The following is a 22,418-nucleotide window of genomic DNA, read 5'->3' on the forward strand; positions in this document are numbered from 1 at the left end:
CCTGTTTGATTTCTTAAGGACCTCTTGATCATTTGTCATTCTCTGGAGGACATCTACCTGCTTCTCCTGTAATTCTAAATGCAAAGACTGATATGGCCGAAATAAATGCAGTAGCAAACTAACTATAAAGAAACACGTCCTAGGTAAAGCCTGTATTTCGTATGTGGTATCTGTCAGGTTGTCCTGGACTGGATACCAGGTAGGGTGGAGCGTCTCAGTTGTCCAGCTTTGTGAAACGGATGCCCAGTTGGCCACAATTTATTTATCTATAGCCCCTTTTTTTTAAAATGGTACTTGTCTATTGCTTACTTTATGCCAGGCACTGTACTAAGCGCTGGGGTAGATACAAGCTAATGAAGTTGGACACAGTCCCTGCTCCACATTCATTCATTAGCATTTACTGTTTGCAAAGCTCTGTACTAAGCGCTTGGGTGAGTACAATATAACAATAAACAGGCACATTATTATTATGCTATTTGTTGAGCGCTTACTGTGTGTCAGGCACTCTACTAAACGCTGGGGTAGATCCAGGCAAATTGAGTTGAACGTGGTCCCTATCCCGCCAAGGGCTCACAGTCTTCATCCCCATTTTACAGATGAGGTAACTGAGGAACAGAGAAGTTAAGTGACTTGCCCAAGACCACACAGCAGACAAGTGGCAAAGTGAGGATTAGAATCCATGAGCCATGACATTCCCTGCCCACAAAGAGCTCACAGTCCTGGGACTCCCAGTCTCAATTCCCGTTTTACCGATGAGATAACTGAGGCCCAGAGAAGTGAAGTGCTTCGTGCAAGGTCGCACAGGAGATAAGTGGCGGAGCTGGGATTAGAACCCAGATCCTTCGGACTCCTAGGCCTTTGCTCTACCCACTAGGTCATGGTCCTGTTTCCATTTCCCTGCAAACAGTCCCTATGTCTTAAAACAGTTCTATCTCCACATATTTTGTGTTTTGATGATTGTCTCTAGAGTTGTCTTCCCTTTTGTACAGCTGCCCCATAACGATTGCCTTCAATTCATTTTTGTTATGCATTTAATCTTGCTTATCTTCTAGCCAGTGCTTAGGTTGCCTCTCACTTAAATAAAATAAGAGTGTAAAGCAGAATGTGACGCAGATAATAATGGAGAAGAAAATGCTCTCATCCAGGCAGCAGTGCCAAACTGCTTTCATTATATTCTTCCCTTGCCTTATTCATGTATGTGCAATAAAAGAATGAGCTGAGCTAAAGGATTAGTTGATAATTCTAATGAGTAGCAGTTTTGGATAGACTATCTCCCTTCCCAGTCCCAAAGCACTTATGTCCATATCTGTAATTTATATTAATGTCTGTCTCCTCTAGACTGTGAGCTCACAGTAGGCAGGGAATGTCTGTCATATTCATTCATTCAGTCATATTTATCGAGTGCTTACTGTGTGCAGAACACTGTACTGAGTGCTTGGAAAGTACAATTCAGCAGCAGAGAGACAATCCCTGCCCACAACAGGTTCACAGTCTTGAAGGGGGGAAACAGACATCACTATCTTATTGTTATAGTCTACTCTCCCAAGTGTTTAGTACAGTTCAGTACAGTACAGTGTAAGTTTACTTACACAGTATGTGCTCAGTAAATACAACTCAATGCTTGTAGAATTTTGTCATTGGCATTTAAAGTCATTATTTGATATTTGTTTTCAATCACCTGCTTACAGCTCAAAGTGGTTTTTTTGGTTCCTAGACAAATACTTATTTTTTTTTAGTGTCAAATCATGCTATAAAGTTCTGGTTCCTCAGATAAATTTAACTGGATTTCACAAGTCAAAAGATCAATCACTTTTCCTCAGAAGCCTGAATTGAGCCACGAATCAAAGGGCTTTGATCTCTTTAAAGTGGTTTTTCTTTGTGCGTAGATCCTAGCTTTATGGTTCTGGGAGCGTTCACAGTAAATTGGAAGCAAAAAGGGACGAGGTGCCGGAAATAGCCAAGCCAGTTGTTGGCTCCCTCTTCCCGTTGCCAGGGAGAATCTGGGGATTGTCAGGAGGCGCTCGGAGCCCCTTAAAACGTGGGCCGCAGTTCCGGCAGCGAACGTGTCATAGTGACTGTGGGAAGAAAAGGATCCCGGCACTTGGATTTGCTCCCCTTATTCACCCCTCCCTCAGCCCCACAACACTTACGTCCATATCTGCAATTTATTTACTTCAGTTAATGTCTGTCTCCCTCTCTAGACTGTAAGCTTGTCACGGGCAGGGAACATGTCTACCAACTCTTGTTATATTGTACTCTCCCAAGAGCTTAGTACAGCGCTCTGCACACAGTAAACGCTCAGTAAATGCAATGGATTGAATGATTGATCCCTGTGGATACTAGGTCAACTTTCTCCTAGTTGAGAAGCAGCGTGGCTCAGTGGAAAGAGCCGGGCTTGGGAGTCAGAGGTCTTGGGTTCTAAACCCGGATCCACCACTTATCAGCTTTGGGCAAGTCACTTAACTTCTCTGCCTCAGTTACCTCATCTGGAAAATGAGAATTAAGACTGGGAGCCCCACATAGGACAACCTGATTACCTTGCATTTACCCAGCGCTTGGAACAGTGCTTGGCACATAGTAAGTGCTTAACAAATACCAAAATGATTATTATTATTATTCTCAATCGATGGGCCAGAGCAGTTACTTGTCCCAGCCAGCCCTGGCACCTGGCCTCATAAGGAGCTCTAGAGAATTAGGATGCATCTCCCTTGGGTTCTGAATACCTTGTTTTATTTTTTTTATGGGACCTGTTAAGCGCCTCCAATGTGCCAAGCACTCTACTAGCTGAGGGGTAGATACAAGATAATCAGGTTGAACACAATCCCTGTCCCATGTGGGGCTCACGGTCTAAATTAGAGGGAGGAGGATTTAATCCCCATTTTACAGATGAGAAAACTGAGACACAGAGAAGTTCGGTGACTTCTTTGAGGAGTGCTTGTATTCTCTCTCGACTCACAAATCAGGGCAAGCACATTTGGGCCTGGTAGATCTACAAATCTCACCTTTAAATGTACTGAATCCTAGGAGATTTGAGACTCTTTCGGGTCTTGACTTCAGCATTTTGTGGGCAAGGGAATGTGTCTACCAACTGTGTTATATTCTACTCTCCCAAGGGTTTATTACTGTGCCCTGCACACAGTAAGAGCCCAATAAATGCAAAGCACCCAGTTAAATACAGGTGAAGTTGTATTTTGGGAGAGGAGCAGCATGGCCTAGTGGATAGAGCATGGACCTGAGAGTCAGAGCACCTGGTTTCTAATCCTGCCTCCTCCACTTGCCTCTTGTGCGATGGGCAAGTCACTTAACTACTCTGGGCCTCAATTACCTCATCAGTAAAATGGGGATTAAGACTGGGAGCCCAGTGCGGGACTTGGACTGTGTCTAAACCGATTGGCCTGTATCTACCCCAGCGCTTAGAGCCTGGCACGTAATAAGCACTTAAAACACCATTTAAAAAATAAATAAATATAAAGCCAACTTCAGCCAAAGTTTGGGTAGGAGAGTCTCAGTATCTCACTGTGATCTTTCAGTCTGAAGTAAAGGGTTTGACCCAATATAATAATAATTATTGCAGTATTTGTTAAACGCTTAGTAGTTGGCACATACTGAACTAAGCATGGGGGTGGATACAAGCTAATCAGATTGGACACAGTCCCTGTCTCGCACAAGGCTCAAAGTCTCATTCCCCATTTTACAGATGAGGTAACTGAGACACAGAGAAATGAAGTGACTTGCCTAAGGTCATACAGCAGATAAGTGGCAGAGATGGGATTAGAACGCATTACCTGCATTACCTTCTGACTCGCAGGCCCGGACTCTATCCTCTATGCCATGTTGTTTCCCTAATGCGGATTTTAACTGTGACTCATCGGTGCTCCTTGCAATGGAAGACAACAGACTTTAGGAAAATCTCAAGATTTCAACAACTCACCCCTTTCCTCCCCTTTACTCTTGCTCTATTAGAATTTGGTGGTACAGTGTAAGGAAAGGAGAAATACCTCCTGCTGATTTCTGGAACTTTTTAGCTTAGGTTTGAGCCAGTTGTTTTCTCAGTTAGCCTCCAATTTAGCAAGGGTATGTATACATTATTCTAGGACAGTTTAGCAGGTCCACAGAGAGGCAGTTGTCATACGATCTGGTTGCCTTTGGCAGGAAAACCGAAAACTTCCATCCAGTGTGTGAGCATTTCGACTCTGCCCCTCTGAATGTTGAGAACATGCCGACGAGCGAATTTACTCAGGAAATCATCACAATCATCCATCAGATTAAAGGTGGGTGTATTTTTGCACACCCCTATGCTGGGGTTGTTATTTGCTTTATGATGGATAAATCATTTTTTGGCCCTATTTATGTCCTTTAGGTTGATTAATTTACCAGTGCATTCGCATTATTATTATGAATCTGGTTGAAATAACAATAGTGATAATTATGGTATTCGTTAAGCGCTTACTATGTGCCAAGTGCTGTTCTAAGCACTGAGGTAGATACAAAGTCATCAGGTTGTCCCACCTGGGACTCACAGTCTTAATCCCCATTTTACAGATGAGGTAACTGAGGCACAGAGAAGTGAAGTGACTTGGCCAAAGTCACACAGCTGACAAGTGGCAGAGTCAGGATTAGAATCCATGATCTCTGACTCCCAAGCCTGGGCTCTTTCCACTAAGCCACACTGCTTCTGTGAAGTCAGAATTAAATCTAGCTACCGTGGGAAATTGGCCTATAACCCAAATTACTCATGGTGATTTGTCATAGCAGTAACAATTGCATGTATGAAACACCTACTGAGTGGAAAGCACAGAACTAAGCCTTGGGAAAAAGAGTGAATGATTCCCTAGTCCCCGAGGTTACTCATGGTCTGAGAAGAGTATGCACTCAATAAATAAGATTGAATGAATGATTAAGATTGGTGGGGTTAGGGGCAGACATCTGAGAAGAAAATAAATCAGTCAACCTGATCAAAAGACGGAAACAACATGAGAGACAGGGATGAACAGGGGCCAGCGCTCAGTACAGTGCCTGGCTCAGAGGAAGCGCTTAGCAAATAGCATAAAAATCAAAAAACACCAAGAGCAGTAGGGCATTTACCAGCTGCAGGTCTAACCACATCCTTCCCACGGCTTTAAAGGTAAAGTAAGTCTCACCCTGCCGGTGTTTGAGTTCTTCCTTAGATGGAGCTTTGGGGTGCAGGGATGAGAGAGGATCACCAGTCTGCCTCCCCCCACCACCTGCAGCCGTCGGCCCAGGATTTCTCTTAGACCAGAACCCAGCTCTAGCCAGTTCCGGCCGATTCCCGGCCCTGGTTCAGTCGTGCTAATCTTTGGTCCCCTCGCGGGGAGGAAGCGGGAGGCAGAAGTCGTGGTGTCCGAGTCTCTCCTTCACTGGCTGGAAACGGGTGGCCGGGAAGGATCGTGCAGCTGAATTCCCACGGCCCCATTGGTTTGCGGCCGGGGAATTCAACTGTGACGTGAGACTATGTGGCCTCCCGATAACTACGCTCAGCAGGCACGAGAAGAGGTTGTCCTGACACTCAGGAAAATGCATCCGTTTTGGAAGCAGACAGAAACTTGCAGTTCAACCAAAAGTCAATTCTTTAATCAAGTCAAGAAAAACACAACATATAATCATATAAAGTGGAGGAAATGAACAGTTGTTTTTTTTTTATTGTACCCAGTCTGCAGGGAGAGACTAAAATGGTTTAGGAGTGAAAGAAGGAAATCAAAATGAGACAGCCGTTTTGTTGTGTGTTCCTGTATTTAAAAGCTGAGTTTCGTAAGTCAAAATTTATATATATTGTTTTTTTCCCCCCCAGCAAATTATTTTCCATCTTCTGACCTTACTTTACATGAGCGCTTCTCAAAAATGCAGGATACCCAAGCTCTGAATAGAAATGTAATGAAAATGAATCCAGACCCCGAAATCCACAGGTAAATTGTGATTCCGTTTTCCGAGGCCTCGGTGAGCCGGAGCCCCGCTTCTGACGGAAGAGCTCGGAGCGTCTTCCCAGCCGGGGCGGCTCTGGAGTGGTTGGGGATGGGGCAGGGGCGGGGGGCTGGCTTGGCTGCTGCAACCCAAGAGGGAATTCAGGAGTTGGAAGCCCCTGGAACAGGAATATCCCCTCTAAAAGCAGCTCTGCTAGGGGCTCCTGTCCATCGAGCTCCCTCGCCCTGAGCTCACTCTGAAACCCAGTAGCATTCGGGCCAAGTTGGGCGTTTCCAGCTGTCTTGCCGGTGCCAGACGAGATGGGGCCCCAGGGAAAAGATGCCCGTCATTTTTGACTAACTGCTGCCGCCTCGTCAGGGCGAGCATTCACCTCTTCTGACCGTTTGACTTTAATCAGTCTTCTAATGCTGCCTGTTTCCAGCTGGCCTTCTCTCCCTGCACTTCTGACCGGCCGGTTTGACAGGGTTTTAAGGAACCTCCAAGCGGTTGTCCGTCCACCTCCGCCTCAGACACCAAGTCCTTATCCTCGGCTTTAAAGCACTCAATCACTGTGCCCTCTCCTACCTTACCTCCCTGGTTTTCTTCAACGGCCCAGCCCGCGCACTTCGCTCTTCTAACGCCAACCTACTCACTGTGCCTCAGGTTCATCTGCCTCACTGCTAACCCCCTCACCTTCATCCTGCCTCCGGCCCGGAACCCCCTACCCCTTCTTATCGCCAGACCACCACTCTCCCCACTTGAAAACAGTATCTCCTCCAAGAAGCTTTCCTCAACTGAGCTCTTATTTCCTCTTCTCCCACTCCTTCGACTTCCTTGCACTTGGATTTAAACCCTTTATTCAACACCACTCTCAGCCCCCCAGCACGTACGTACATATCCGCAATTTATTTGAATATCTGCTCCCCCGCTGGTCTGTAAGCTCACTGTGGGCAGGGAACCTGCCTACCAACTCTGTTATATCGTACACTCCCAAGTGCTTTGTACAGTGCCTTGCTTATTGAAAGCACTAAGTGAATACGATTGATGGATCGATCCATTAAAGCACATTGCTTTGGCTGTGACCTCACCATCTAACGGTAAAAGGCAGCAGTCAATTAGTAATGTTTTTTAAGGCCTGTTGGGCCCAGAACACGGCACTGAGCTCTTGGGAGAGAAAAGTAGGTTCAGTGGACACGGTCCTTGCCCTTGAGGAGTGTAAAATATTTCGATAACATTTTGGATACCAGTGAGTGATTAATGATTATATACTGTTTATTGTTATTTGTCTTATTCTCTGTTTTCGGACTTCAGGAGGATCGATATGTCTCTGGCTGAGCTTCAGAATAAACGAACTACGATATGTGAATCTGGACAGGTAAATGATTGCTTCCTTAACTGGAAAAAATTAAACAGCCTGACTCTTTTGGCCTAGGCTATAGGATTTTCAGCAAAATAAAATCCATAGTTTTTGACCCAAATAGCCATAAATTGTTGTCTTGGTATTTGGCCTCTGAGCACCTCCAAATCCTGTGGTTTGGAGGATTGCTTTCGTTATGAAGTCTTCATATGTATCGGGAAAGTTGTTGTGAATGCACATAGTTATATTCTTTGTCTATCCTCTTGGAACAGCCATTTTAAAGTAAGGTTGCAACTGGGGGAGAGGGGAGGAGGTACCTGAAGAAAAGATAATGAATCTTATTCTCCTCTCTGAGGGAGCTTGGGTTTTTAATAACTGTGGTATTTATTAAGCACTTAAATCTCCCTGGGGGAGGTACAGAATCACTGTCTCACATGGTGCTCACAGTCCAATAGGAGGGATAACAGATATTGAACCCCCATTTTAGAGATGAAAATATCGATAGTGGTATTTAGAAAGTGCTTACTATGTCTCAAACACTATATTAAGTCCTGGGGTAGATGCAGTGATAATAATGATGATAATCATGGTACTTGTTAAGCACTGGCACTGTACTAAGTATTGGAGTAGTTATAAAATAACAGGTTTGGACACAATCCCTGTCCCAGTTGGTGCTCACAGTCTTGATCCCTATTTTACAGATGAGGTAACTGAGGCACAGGGGAGTGAAGGAGCTTAATAATGATGATGGTATTTGTTGAGCGCTTACTGTGTGCCAGGCACTATACTAAGTCAGCTGTACTTGCCCAAGGTCACACAGCAGACAAGTGGTGGAGCTGGGATTAGAACCTAGGACCTTCTGACTCCCAGGTCCGGGCTCTACTAGGCCACACTGCTTCCTGTAAAAAAAAAAGTACCTCAGCGAGCTGGTGCCAGGGCAGCTGTTAAACTGTAAGATCCTCTGCTGTCTGCATGGGAGGAGATGCGTTCCCTCTCCCTTGCCTTTAGAGACCCACCTGAGGTAGGAGACGGACGTTGGTGCAGCCCTTTCTTTCAGCACTCAGGGTTCAGAATGGGGTTCAGGGAGATACCTCAGAAGGCAGGCTGAATCACCTAGCTAATATTCGAGGTAGCGTCTGCCTGAATTCTTTATATTACCATCTTTCTCCTTCCCTAGACTCTAAGCTCTACAGTGCTCTGCATGCCACGTGCTTGCTGTGTGACCTTGGGCAAGTCACTTTGCTTCTCTGGGCCTCAGTGACCTCATCTGTAAAATGGGGATTGGGATTGTGAGCCCCATGTGGGACAAGGACTTCGTCCAACTCCATTGGCTTGTATCCACCCCGGCACTTAGAACAGTGCTGGGCACATAATACGTGCTTAACAAGTGCCGTCATTATTATGAGAAGCAGCTTGGCTCAGTGGAAAGTGCACGGGCTTGGGAATCAGAAGTTGTGGGTTCTAATCCCGGCTCCTCCACTTATCAACTGTGTGACTTTGGGCAAGTCACTTCACTTCTCTCTGTCTTGGTACCTCATCTGTAAAATGGGGATTAAGACTGTGAGCCCCATGTGAGACAGCCTGATTACTTTGTATCTACCCCAATGCTAAGAACAGTTCTTGGCACATAGTAAGCAATATCATTATAATCATTATTGTTATTATTTAGCATTCAGTAAGTACTGATGATGATGAAATAATATAAATAATAATTTGGTCACTAGTCTGTTTTCTTTCACACTCTCTCAGGCTGCTGTTCGTGTACTAGAGGATCCAAACGATCTTCGACATGACATTGAGAGGAGGAGGAAGGAGAGGTTGCAGAATGAAGATGAGCGATTGTTTTACCTAGGGGATGCCATGGAGAGGTGAATTCTTCAGATGAAACCTGTATAGTTCTTTCTCTGATTGCTGTTAGCTTCAGTGTAGTCCGGCTGCTCTATTGATCACTGTATCGTATTCCTCAAGCGTTTAGGGTGTGCAGAACACCGTGCAAAGCGCTTGGGAGAGTACAATACAACAGAGTTGGTAGACACATTCCCTGCCCACAATGAAATTACAGTCTAGAGATGTTTACGGTCTACACTCTAGCTTATAATAATGAGAGTTATGTAAAGCTGTGCTATTCATGGTTTAATTTAGGAATCGTGACTCTTGACTCTCAGATATGGCATTTCTGTGACATGAAGGGCAGATATTAATTTGGTAATGGGGCTAAATAGTGCAAATGTTAGCTTTAGAGGAATGCTAAAATCTGAATCGATTGTCCCTAGGAGTAATTAAATTAGTATGCTAGGTTTTTATTTTGTCCCTACTTCAGCTAAAGGTTGATTTCGTGCTAATTTTGAAAGCTTTTGCTTGTGCAGTCAATATTCATTTGTTTTCTTTAAACAAAGAGGTTTAAATAATTTAAAGAAGCAGAAGTGCTTTTATTTTTAACCAATTTCTAATTCATCTCATATTAAAACATCGTAACTGTTGGGAAAATTTTAAAATTGTTCTCCACCAATTTAATGTAATGGAAAAGTAAATTACTGAACAACATGGCAATTTTAGATAAAACACTATGATGGTTGGATATTATGTGCTTACGGTGCACTAAACACCGGGCTTACTAGAGAAGCAGCATGGTGTAGTGGGTAGAGCATGGGCCTAGGAATCAGAAGGTCATGGGTTCTAAGACTGGCTCTGCCAGTTGTCTGCTCTGTGACCTTGGGCAAGTCACTTAACTTCTGGGGCTCATTTACCTCATCTGTAAAAGGGGTATTGAGACTGTGAGCGCCATGTGCTTGTATCCACCCCAGCGCTTGGTACAGTGCCTGACTTAGCAAATACTGTGATTATTATTATCTTGATGAGATAGAACACGGTGTTTCTGCACAAGCCAAGAAGTAGGGATAGCAGAAATCTTATGCCCAATTAATAGATGAGGAAGCTGTGGCCCAGACAAGCTAAGAGGGCATTGTAACCTACTGAAAAGTTCATGATCATTGCGCTATTGATGCCTGACTACTTGTTTTGTTCTGTTGTCTGTCTCTCCCCTTCTAGACTGTGAGCCTATTATTGGGTAGGGATTGTCTCTATCTGTTGCCGAATTGTCCTTTCCAAGCATGTAGTGCAGTGCTCTGCACACAGTAAGCGCTCAATAAATACGATTGAATGAATGAATGGGATTGGGAGTCCAGAGATGTTAGTTCTAATGCAACCTCTGCCACTTGACCCCTCTTAGGTCGGGCAAGTTACTTCATTTCTCTGGACCTCAGTCTCCTCATCTGTTAAATGGAGTTAAGATTCTTGCACTTCCCTCCACTTATGGACCAGGAACTGGGGATATTTTTGTGTGTACTCCAGCCTGTAACACAGAGTCTGACACTTTAAACCAATAGTAATAGTAATTATCAATGTTGTTATAATGTCATTTGCCCAAGGTTACTCACCAGAGCCAGGGGTAAAAGCTTTTGTTTTTTTAAATGGTATTTGTTAAGCACTTACCGTGTGTCAAGCACTGTTCTAGACGCTGGGGTAGTAAAAGTTAATTAGGTTGGACACAGTCCCTTACCTGCATAGGTCTTACAGTTTAAGTAGGAGGGAAAACAGGGTTTTAATCCCATTTTACAATTGAGGGAATTGAGGCACACAGAAGTTAAGTGACTGGCCCAAGGTTACCCACAAAGCAAGTTGCAGAGCCGAATTAGAACTGCTCTGTAACCTGGATCTCTCGAATCACAATTCTGTGCTCTTTCCACTAGGCCACACTGCCTCAGAACGCCTCAGAAGACCCTGTCATTTTTTAGCTTCTGAAATCTTTATCTATCTCTGAACTTAAAAGCAAACAAACTTCATTTTAGTGTCCAAATTAGAGAACCGATTTTCTTTCCCATGCATTTGGGTTGAAAAGTAAACAAAAATAGATGAAGGGTAATTGAGGAGGAAGCCAGCCCTACTAATAGGTGCAGAGATAAACCATTAGAATAACCTCCAAGGTTTGGTTTTGTAGTGTAAATCATTATATAGAGTGGGCTTGACCTACTTAAATTCAAGAATGTTAACCATTTGCCAGATGATGATGAGGTGAGTCATCTGAAAGGAATTTTATGTTTAACTGAATGGATATCCCACAAGCAGTCTGTCTTTCACAGCAGTTTCCGTTTTTGAAATTAAGATTGAAATTGGAAAATGTTGAAATGTAAATAGAGTTGAAATAAATTAATGTGATTTTCATGTGATTTTCCCCGCTTTTGTCCATGTAAATCAGGAATGGCCAGAACACTCATACAGATGGATTTAAAAAACCTATAAGGTTAATGAAACCTCCTTTCAGGAAATTTATTCGGAAACCTTATATGGTAAGGCCTAACACCTACCTGGTATCATTCTTTCCCTTTCTGCTTATAATAAAATCTGGTTGGTAAGGCACTGATACCATTTATTATCTTGAGGGTTTTTTTCATCCTCTGTGCAGTATTTAGGTGCTTTGAGAGCGTATTTATTATATGGTTCATTCATTCAGTTGTATTTATTGAGCGCTTACCGTGTGCAGAGCACTGTACTAAGTGCTAAAGGGTTATTTGCTATCAAAGGTTTATTCAATGGCTGTGGAAGAAAGGACAGTATTGCTTCCACTAAAAGGATCTGAGCATTGACTAGTTTAGATAGGATGATATTTTATTCGTTGGGCAAGTAGCATTGTGTTTCACAGAGAGAACTGAGATGAAATTCTGATGAGTTGAGGATTTTGCATTTTGCTAATATTTCGGTACACGTTTTCTTTTGAAGTATGTTAAGGGTGTATAAGGTAAACTGCAGGAACTATTAGTTGGAAGGACGTTTATAGAATTTTAAATAATTTAGATTGTAGGGACCATATCTCATTCTCACCTGTATATTTTTTCCCCCAGTGCTTAATACAGTGTTCAGCACATAAGTGCTCAATAATTATCATTACTACTACTAAATAGTTGGATTGCTAAATTTCAGAGCATTTAGAAGTCTTAGCTATTATAGTCAACCTCAGATTTTTATTTTTATTTGCTTTTACATGGCAAGCAGAGATTCCTTTGCACAGTCTGTTAATCTGCCTGCTAACCCTATCTTTGTTGGAATGATTGAAACGGGTTTACTTGTGAGGAATTTCAAGACGACACTTATTTGCAATTGTAATAATGCTAATGATACAAAGGCATAGGTAACTCAGTCAGCCAGCTAAAATTTAAAACAATGTTTTAACTGAACATCCAAAAGAAGGTGTCATAATTAGTTGGTAACATTAAGCTTAAATAGATATTATATGTCGCATGCAAGTATTACAGAGGTAATCTCTCAAGAGTGCAAATCCCCGTGTACAGTAAAAGCATGTGTCATCGTCATCAGTGGTATATGTTAAGCGCTTCTTACGTATGGAGCACTGTACCGAGGGCTTGGGCAAGTGCAATACAGCAGAGGTGGTAGATGTGAACCCTGACCATAAGGGGAGAATTTTTCTCGCCACTATTCAGAGCTGTGGATGTTTGGGTCACATGCCCAGAGTTTCTGGGGTGTAGTATCGTTCTGACCGACCAGGGTCACTCTGTGACATTCTGGTATTTGGTGCTGTACTCTGGTGGCTTTTTCAGAGGGCCTTCGGCTTCCTGGGTTCTGTTTTTTAAAGTAACAATAGTGGGCATATTTGTAACAGTATTTTTTTTCCATCTGTCATGAGATTTAACTAATAAGGTCCCGTTCACGTAACATAATAGAAGGCATGCATTGTACTTTTGCTCTGTGGCATAGGGAGCTCACCCAAATACCAAAACGGGAAACAGCATGGCCTAGTGGATGAAGCTCAGGCTTGAGAGCCAGAGGACCTGGATTCTAATTCCGGCTCCATCACTCCCCTAATGAGTGACCTTGGGCAAGTCATTTCACTTCTGTGCTTGAGTTTCCTCAACTGCAAAATGAGGATTCAATACCTGGTCTCCTTTCTAATTGACCCTGAGCCCCGTGTGGGGCAGGGACTGTATTTGCCCTGATTAACTTCATTCAATAGTATTTATTGAGCGCTCTCTATGTGCAGAGCACTGTACTAAGCGCTTGGAATGAACAAGTCGGCAACAGATAGAGACAGTCCCTGCTGTTTGACGGGGTTACAGTCTAATCGGGGAGACGATATATCTCAGTGCTTTAGAACAGTAATTGACACATAGCGCTGAACAAATACTATAAATAAGTAATATGATAATAATAATGGTACTCGTTAAGTGCTTACTATGGGGCAAGCACTGATCTAAGCACTGGAGTAGAGAGAAATCAATCAGATTGGGTTCCATCCCTTTCCCACATCTTAATCCCTGTTTTACAGATGAGGTATCTGAGGCCAGAGAAGTTAAGTGATTTGCCCAGGGTCATACGGCAGACACGTGGCAGAGCTGGGATTAGAACTCAGGTCCTTCTGACTCCCAGTCCCTTGCATACATGCGGTCTTTGTCTCCTAGGGAAGCAGCATGAGTTAATTAGCATCATTATCGAAACTAATGCTTTTTCTTGTAGTGTCACTCGTTTTATACATACTAATATGTTTCCCACTCAGAATACTTATTTTGGCACGAAAGCAAATGACATCTTTGCTCCTAAATCATTTGGAGAAGATGGGGAAAACCCAGGAGCCATTAGAAGACCTTTTAAGGTACAGTTTGTGCATTCTTTTTGAGTTCACTGTGGGCTGGAAAGAGGCTGCGATCAATCAGCCGAATTCATTGAGCACTTAGCATGTGCAGAGCGCTGTACTAAGCACTTGGGAGAATACACCATAACAGACTCATTCCCTGTCCACAACGAGGTAAGGAATAAATGCCCCAACCAGCTGTTATCAAAGAGTACAGTGTCCGATCATATCTCCTTACTCTCCACTGGTTTCCATGTTAGTTGAGGGTTTTTTTGTTTCTTTGTTTTTGCTCTCCTTTAATTTGGTGTCAGGGTCCTGCTGAATAAGGAGATCGAATTGGCCCTAGGAGGCTGAAAATCATTGAAAGGTGAGCTGATGTCAAAATGATTTAGCCCTGTAGCAGAGAATTGAGCACCAGCTCTTTAACCTCACATTAGTCTGTGGTTCCCTACTTGAATTATAACAATAATAATAATTGTGGTTTTTGTTAAACGCTTACTATATGTATTAAGCACTTACCGTACTAAGCATTGAGGTGGATGCAAGCAAATCTGGTTGGACACAGTCCCTTTCCCACATGGGGCTCACAGTCTTAATCCCTATTTTACAGATGAGGTAACTGCGTCGCAGAGAAGTGAAGTGACTTCCCCAAAGTCACACAGCAAACAAGTGGTGGAGCCGGAATTAGAACTTAGGTTCTTCTGGTGCCCGGGCTCTATCCACTAGTTGATTCTGTAGTGAGTCCAGGCATCTCTTGGGTGTTGAAAATGAGTTGATCAGTCAATCAACCAGTCATATTTATTGAGCACTTACTGTGTGCAGAGAACTGTACTAAGCACTTGGGAGAGTACAAAAGAACAGAATCTGTAGACACCTCCCCTGCCCACCGGAACCTTACGGCTTAGAGGAAGAGCTTACCTTAGACAGGAGAGGCGTGATGTACTGAGTTTAAATAGGTTCCAGCGGAATTTGATATGACATCCCCTAAAATATTTCCGGGGAGGTCCTAGTGACTTTCCTCCAGAGCGTGTGCGTTCGAATTTCTGATTTGGTGTCTTGTGCAATGAAGCCAACCTTGGATATTTTGTCAGCACTTGGATTTGTACCCTTCATTCACCCCTTCCTCAGCCCTGCTGCACATATATACATGCCATAATTTATTTCTATTGTTTCTCTCCCCCTCTAGACTGTAAACGTGTTGTGTGCAGGAAACGTTAATACTGTTAAACCGTACTCTTCCAAGTGCTTAGAACGGTGCTCTGCACATAGTAAGCGCTCAGTAAATTTGATTGATTGATTGAAGGAGAGATGTCGGTTCCCGTTTGCTTGACTGGGTTGAGGCAGGTGAAGGAAGGGAAGAAGTAGGTTGATTTCTGGGTATCTCTTGAGTTCAGCTCATCTTTCCTTCCCTTTGGGAGTTGTTCTAGCTTGGTGTCATACTAGCTCGGTGTCCTAACTTACTAAATGGTACATAGTTGCTTGGTCAGCCATTTGCTTCAAGTATCTTTTTGTCTTGTTTCGCTTGCGCTCGTGCTCACACTCATAATGATAATAAGGAGGAGGGAAATGGTATTTGTTTTAAGTGCTTACTCTGTGACAATCATTATACTAGCATTGGGATAGGTACAAGATACTCAGGTCTGACATGGAGCTCACAGTCTAGATAGGAAGGAGAACAGGTATTGAGTCCCCATTTTGCACATAAGGGAACGGAGGCACGGAGAATTCAAGTGACTTGCCCGAGGTCACACAGCGGTAAGTGGCGGAGCTGGGATTAGACCCAAGTCCTTTGACTCCCAGCCCCGGGCACTTTCCGCAAGGCCATGCTGCTATAATGTGTTCGCCCAAGGGCTTAGTCCAGTGCTCTGTACACAGTAAGCGCTCAGTAAATACTTTCAGTGGGAGAGTACATTTAAACAGCTGATAGACATTTTGCCTGCCCACAAGCTTAAAAGTCTAGAGCAGTCAGTCGATCATTCCTGTAATAAATGGACGCTACTGGCATTCACCCCTCTCCTTGTCCCCTCTGGACCGTAGGCTCATTGTGGGCAGAGGATATGTCCACCAACTCTATTTAACTGTATTCTTCCAAGTGCTTAGTATAGGGCTCTGCCCACAGTGAGCACTCAGTAGACACCATTGATGATGATAAGAAATCAAGTCAATATTTCCAAAATGTAACTCATAATAGTCCAGGTGTGCTTTGCTCCAGTAGGAAATTGTAATAATTTATTGGCCCATCTGGGTACTGTACAGTCTATAGTTGTCTTTGGCAGATGGCCTACAATAGGTTATCTAAGAGACCAATCTAAAATGGTAAGCAATCTGCCTGGAAAGCCCTGTCACAGAAATGAAAGAGCAGACAAGTTTCTTGGCCATGGTAATTATGGGAGAGAGGAGAAAGAAATATCCAGGCAACTCAAAGATGTAATCCTTGCCCTTGAAGAATTTCCAGTCCATGCCTTAGAAAGTTCTAGGTTGCGTGTAGCTGGAGGAGAATAAAGCAGCAGGATCTGACTTGGGTGCTTCTCAAAGAACAGAACAGTACAGAGCTAAAAAGTCTTCTCCGAATGAAATTAGCCCTTCTTGGCACATATGATTTAAGTATTCATCTGACTCTAGCAATTTTCACCAACTCTTCTCACCCTTCATTGCTGCAGTTGACACCTTTAATGACAAGAGCACCCAGTAGCTGAGGAAACACAGTGCAATTTATTGTATCCAAAGTCTTCCTTTCCCACAGCTTCAATTTTTCCAAATCCCCAATCTACTTCCATTGACCTGGCTAAATCTCACCGCTTTAAAAACAAAAATCACTGATTGAGCCCTTATTTTTAGTGGGATAATTTAATTTTTTTTGATCATGTCAGTGTAAACCAGATTCCTCTGGAGACCCAAGTTGTTTTTAATCTTAGAACAGAGAGCGTCGACGTGGAGGCGAACACATTTCCCCACTTTGCATCTCAGTGAACCTCAACTCCTGTGAGCACCTGGGCCTCTGACAGCGTAGCCAGGCTTGCCGCTCGGCTTGCCTTGGTGGCCTGGAAGCTAATGAATTTATCTTTTCAGCCAGCTAGGTGAGGTATGCCTATTTATTTCAGAACAAGACACAAGATTTAGTTGGTCTGTGTGAGATGTTACCACGGTGCTTTGGCCAACTGATTTTTCTGTTTGTAGCTCACAAACACACAAATAGACGCATGTACGTTCCCGTCAGACCGCCGCTGTTGGCGGTCGGCTTTTTGCCGGACGTGTGAAAAGGACAGGAAGCTCTGAACATACGATTCTTTTCTGTTTCCAGAATGAGTGTCTCTGACACTCCAAGTACTCCCTAGGAGGATAGAAATGTCTTCCTGTTAGCCGTAGTTTCCTCTCCTCTCCCTGTAAGCCCCCCTTCCTATTTCCCATGACTGTCCTCTTATGCCTTCTCGATGTCTCAATTCCCTTGGGAGTCCAAAGCATTAGAGGACTTCGAATACAGGCCACAGGATTGCAGGCAGTCAAGCGGAAGCAGTGTGGCCTAGTGGATAGAGCACGAACCTTGAAGTCAGAAGGACCTGGATTCTAATTCCGGCTTCGCCACTTGTCTCCTGTGCGACCTGGGTCAAATCACTTCACTGGGCCTTAGTTACCTTATCTGTAAAATGGGGATTAGAACGGTGAGCCCCATATGGGATAGGGACTGTGTCCAACCTGATTAGCTAGTATCTACCCCAGCACTTAGTACAATGCCTGGCACATAGGAAGTCCTTAACAAATGCTATTTAAAAAGAAGTGCATAGGCCATGTGGGAGGGAGAATCGGATGGGAAGGCAAGAGATTAGTCATGAAGACTTCCGGGAAGAGATAGGAAGAGGGGATATGATTTTAGTAGAGCTTTGAAGATGGGGAGAGTGAGGGTCTGTCGAATTTGAAGCGGGGAGGGAGAGAGTGAACAAAGAGTAGTTAGCAAGAGGACTTGAATGGGGTTACAGTGAGTAGGTTGGTGTTAGAGTGAAATCTGCGGGCTGGGTTATAATGGGAGAGGGGCAAGGATAAGCACAAGAGAGGGAGCTGATTGAGTGTCTCAAAGCTAGTGATAACAGCAACCCATCTGAAAGACAAGAAGTAATCCAGGAAAGCTCCAAGTTGGGAGAAGCAAATGGGCAAGTCTTTTGAAATGTGAAAATCAAGTATTTGGGGTTTTTTTCCGTGCTCCATACCAGGAACTTGAGGAGGTTTGACCTCTGAACTTTGTCCGTGTCTTTCTTTTCAGAGCAACGTTACGGATGGCCGATTCCAATCCCAGTATAAATCAGGCCTAGTACAGAAGGGTTTATATATTCAAGCCAAATACCGGAGTTTGCGTTGTGCTGGCTCAAGGGGATTCACCACTGATAAATGCAGAGAAGAATTTCTGAGGAAAGAAAAGGTCAGTTGCCTTGAAACGATGAAATCTTAAAGGTTTTAGGGATCTCAAGGTTCCCCAGTTTTCCGCTTTGGAATTCAGTCCGATCATTCAGTTTGGTCCTGATGCGTATCTTTTATTGTGGATCATGCTAGATGCCTCCTCTCTCAAAGGGAACCTGGTTAACGCATCTCCAGTACAGGGCTCTAACCCGCAAGCTCAGAAGGCTTACAGGGAATAGTTTAGGGCTTTGAAACGGTCCATTAAAGTTGATAAGAAATGGAAGCATTATCAAAACATGTGTTAGGGAAGTTCACTGATGCACCATTGTGATGACAGATACAGCTGCCAGTTCATTCTGTACAGTAGACAAGGCCTTAATAGTGAGATGTATCAGCCATCTGACCGTTTGATTTTATGCAAATCATTGCAGGAAACATCTCTAAAATCCATATGAACAGTGCGAAAGAATCTTGGCAACTATGGGAACTGCATTGAGTCAGCCAATCAGTCTGATAGTTCTCGGGCATTTGCTTTGTATCATCATAGATAGTCTTTATTGAGCACTTACTGTTTGCAGAGCACCATACTAAAGAGCTTGGGAGAGTACAAGACAACAGAGTTGGCTGACATATTCCCTCCTACAACGAGCTTACAGACGTCAAAATAACTGCAGGCACTTTGGGATCGTTTGAATTTGAAATCTTTGCACAGGTGTGGGTTGCGTGAGCCATGATTTATCACAGTTTTTACGGGACACTGTGGATATCCAACAGTACTGCCCTCAGTTAGTAAATTCCAGTTAGGCGATAGTTCTGTAGATGTTCATATTTATAACATTTTTGCTGAGCAGACAAAATCATTTTAATAAATCTTTTTATTTAAAATAGTGCCCGCTGTAAGTATTCTTCTTGACGGACCGAAGTTTTAAGTTTTCCGTCTAGTGTGCTTTGAGTGTTTTGAATGAGAAGGTATGAATCTTCATGTGCCAAAGAGACAGTGTGGACTTGTGGGAAGAGCAAAGGTGTATAAGTCAGCCCTGTCACCAGTCTGCTGGGCAAGTCTCTTAACCTCGCTAGGCCTCAGTTCACTCATCTGTAAAATGGAGAGAAGGTTATCTCTCTTCCTTCTTAGACTGAGACATGTCAGGTGGAGACCCTGCCTGTTAAAATGATCATGGACCCCCTGCAGCTTATAGCTGAGAAGCAGCTTGTCCTAATGGTTAGAGCCCGGGCCTGGGAGTCAGCAGGACCTGGATTCTGTTCACGGATCCCCCACTGGTCCGTTGTGTGATCTGGGGCAGGTCACTTCATTTCTCTGGGCCTCAGTGACCTCATCTGTCAAATGGGGATGAGGACTGTGAGCCCTATATGGAACAGAATCTGTGCCCAACCTGAATAGCTTGTATCTACCCCAAAATTTAAAACAGTCCCTGGCACATAGTAAGCACTTGACACATACCATCAATATCATTTTAGTTCCTACACCAAATGTTAAGAGCTTAAGTGTCTTAGTTATCAAAAGAAATGGTACATATCTAAATCATATATTATAAATGACTTATTCATATTAACGTCTGTCTCCCTCTCTAGACTGTAAACTTGCTTCGGGCAGGTAACGTGTCTGCTAATTCAGCTGCATTGTACTCTCCCAAGCCCTTTAGTACATAGTAAGCGCTTAATGAATATGATTGATTATTGAACCAACCTTTAAGGCAAAGGGAAGGCCGTGTTTCAAAATACGTTCCTTTCTTGACTTGAGAATCTTTACTTCCTCCTCATCCCCACTAACCCTTTGATTGTAGAAGCAGTCATGGAATTTATTATTAGTAGTAATGGCATTTATTAAGCAGTTGCCCTGGGTGAAGCACCTTTTTAAATTCTAGAGTAATTACAAGGAAAAGAGAGTTCCCTGTCCTCTTGGATCCACAGTCTAAATGGGTGAAATCGCAGAGAACAGTAACAAGACCCAGTGACAAAATCAGTCAATCCAAATAACAATGTAAAACAAAGAGGCTGAACAGAGTTCTTAGGAGGCGTGCCCTTTCCATCAATCTATTCCTTGTATTTATTGAGTGCTTACTGTGTGCAGAGCACTGTACTAAGTACTTTCATCACTACTCCAGGCCCAGTCTTGCAGAATCAGTTAAGAACTGGAAACTTGGGGTGATCTCAAGAGGGTAGGGAGTGTGTCTCCCAACGCCGATGGAGTGTACCCTCCCAAGCGCTTAGAGATGCCGCGTGGCCTAGTGAATAGAGCCCGGGCCGGGGAGTCAGAAGGGCCTGGGTTCTAATCCTGGCTCCATCACTTGTCTGCTGTGTGACATTGGGCAAGTCACTTCACGTTCCCTCATCCGTACAATGGGGATTAAGAGTGTGAGGCTCAATGTGGGACAGGGACTGTGTCCAACCTGATAAACTTGTATCTACACCAGTGCTTGGCACATAGTACACGCTTAATAAGTACCATGATTATCATCCTTATTATTATTATTACAGTGCTCTGGACAGATTAAGCATTCAGTAAATAAACATGGTCGATTTTTTTCCAAGGTCTTGTTTTGCGTAACACAAGGTCTTTTGCAGGGATTGCCTTCCCAAGACGATCCTTGGTTTAATATGAAAATTCTTTCTTTTTTTAAAAATTTTTATAGGATGTGATTCTTTGTACATTGTTTTCATGGGGAAGCGGCCAGCTGGCTCTGGTGTTTTATCCAAAAGCCAATTTGATAGTCAAGAACTGACAAACCAAGCAAAAAGCTGAAAACAATTCTCGTTGAAATCCAGCCCAATGCTGTTTGCCTTTACCATTCCGTGTCTCAACGAACCATGTTCAGTGCTCGCTAATTGAAAAGTGTAATGTAGCAGGAATAGCACTCCCAGCCACAGTCATGGGGGAGGATTTTCCCCTTGGAAGTTTTGTGGGAAGTGGAAGAGGAGAAGGTAAGCTCCTGGTGGGCAGGGAATATGTCTACAGTCCTCCCAAGTGCTTAGAACAGTGCTCTGCACATAATAGGTGCCGTAAGCTCCCTCTAGACTCTAAGCTTGTGGTGGGCAGGGATCGTAGCTCTCGCCCATTGAATTACCATAATAATAATAGTATTTTTAAGCAGTTACTATGTGCCAAGCACTGTTCTAAGCACTGGACTAGAGACAAGGTTATCAGTCCCCATTTTACAGATGAGGTAACAGAGGCATAGAGAAGTTAAGTGGCTTGCCCAAAGTCATACAGCTGACAAGTGTCAGAGCTGGGATTAGAACCCACGGCCTCTGACTCCCCAAGCCCGGGCTCTTTCCATTAAGCCACTTCTGCTTCTCTAAATTGAACTCCCCCAAGCACTGAGTTCCATGTATATACACAGTATGCTCCTGGTAAATAACGTTGATTGATTAAGGAACATACCATTCGACATAAGGACCAATTTGTTTGAAATTCAAGGTTTTTCCCTAAAATATTTTTCTGTTTTGTCACTGCTTTCCCTGGGAATGTTTTCTCCACCATATCTCCTCAAAGTATAAATGGACTGGGTGTCCAAGATGCCCTGGCGTGATCTCTCTTCTGCATTGCTAACAAGGCTCTCTTCTTAATATTGAATTTTTGAATTATGTGAATGACAGCGGGAGCCAGAGGTTTTTGGGGGAGTATATTACTGCAGATTGTCGTCTCTTATCCCTTGTTTTTTCTTGATATTCTTCTTCACCGCAATGCGCTGGATTTTTCTCCAGTTATCTTTCACATTTTCTTAATAGGTCAATCAATCAATGGTATTTATAGAGTGCTTATTGTGTCCAGAGAAATTTACTAAGCGCATAGGAGAATATGATGCCGTCAAAGCCGGTAGGCACATTCCCTGTCCACATTGAGTTTCATATGCTTCCCTAGGCTCTTTTAACAGTAGTACCCGTGCACCATATTCGGGAAGAGATCTTTTAAAAGTTGACTTAAAAGAATGATTACTTCTAGACTTCAAAGCTGCTGAGATCCCGTCCTCATTTCCCAAACCTTTTGATCTGTAGTGCTTCAGAGGAGCAGGCAGAAAAGGAATTTCACTGTTATTTCCTAAAAGTAATCTAGCCTTTCTACCCTCCAGCTCTCTACCAATGATTGACTATCCA

General features: G+C 43.5%; 1 protein-coding gene across 5 annotated transcripts in view; it reads left to right on the forward strand.

Annotated features, from left to right (window-relative positions):
* The window catches only part of BCLAF3 (BCLAF1 and THRAP3 family member 3), a 48,218-nt gene that overhangs the window by 18,428 nt on the left and 7,372 nt on the right, over positions 1 to 22,418 (forward strand). For 2 of the 5 annotated variants that reach the window (XM_029079853.2, XM_029079857.2), the window contains exons 6-12: positions 4,153 to 4,271; positions 5,810 to 5,924; positions 7,231 to 7,294; positions 9,026 to 9,144; positions 11,532 to 11,622; positions 13,842 to 13,937; positions 18,172 to 18,327. In XM_029079853.2, coding sequence (XP_028935686.1) covers positions 4,153 to 4,271; positions 5,810 to 5,924; positions 7,231 to 7,294; positions 9,026 to 9,144; positions 11,532 to 11,622; positions 13,842 to 13,937; positions 18,172 to 18,327 — 760 coding nt within the window. The remainder of the gene's footprint in view (positions 1 to 4,152; positions 4,272 to 5,809; positions 5,925 to 7,230; positions 7,295 to 9,025; positions 9,145 to 11,531; positions 11,623 to 13,841; positions 13,938 to 18,171; positions 18,328 to 22,418) is intronic. The other 3 variants (XM_029079855.1, XM_029079854.2, XM_029079856.2) reach the window with 3 other exon arrangements.

This window comes from Ornithorhynchus anatinus, chromosome 15 (assembly GCF_004115215.2).
Source record: "Ornithorhynchus anatinus isolate Pmale09 chromosome 15, mOrnAna1.pri.v4, whole genome shotgun sequence".
Taxonomy (NCBI): Eukaryota; Metazoa; Chordata; class Mammalia; order Monotremata; family Ornithorhynchidae; genus Ornithorhynchus; species Ornithorhynchus anatinus.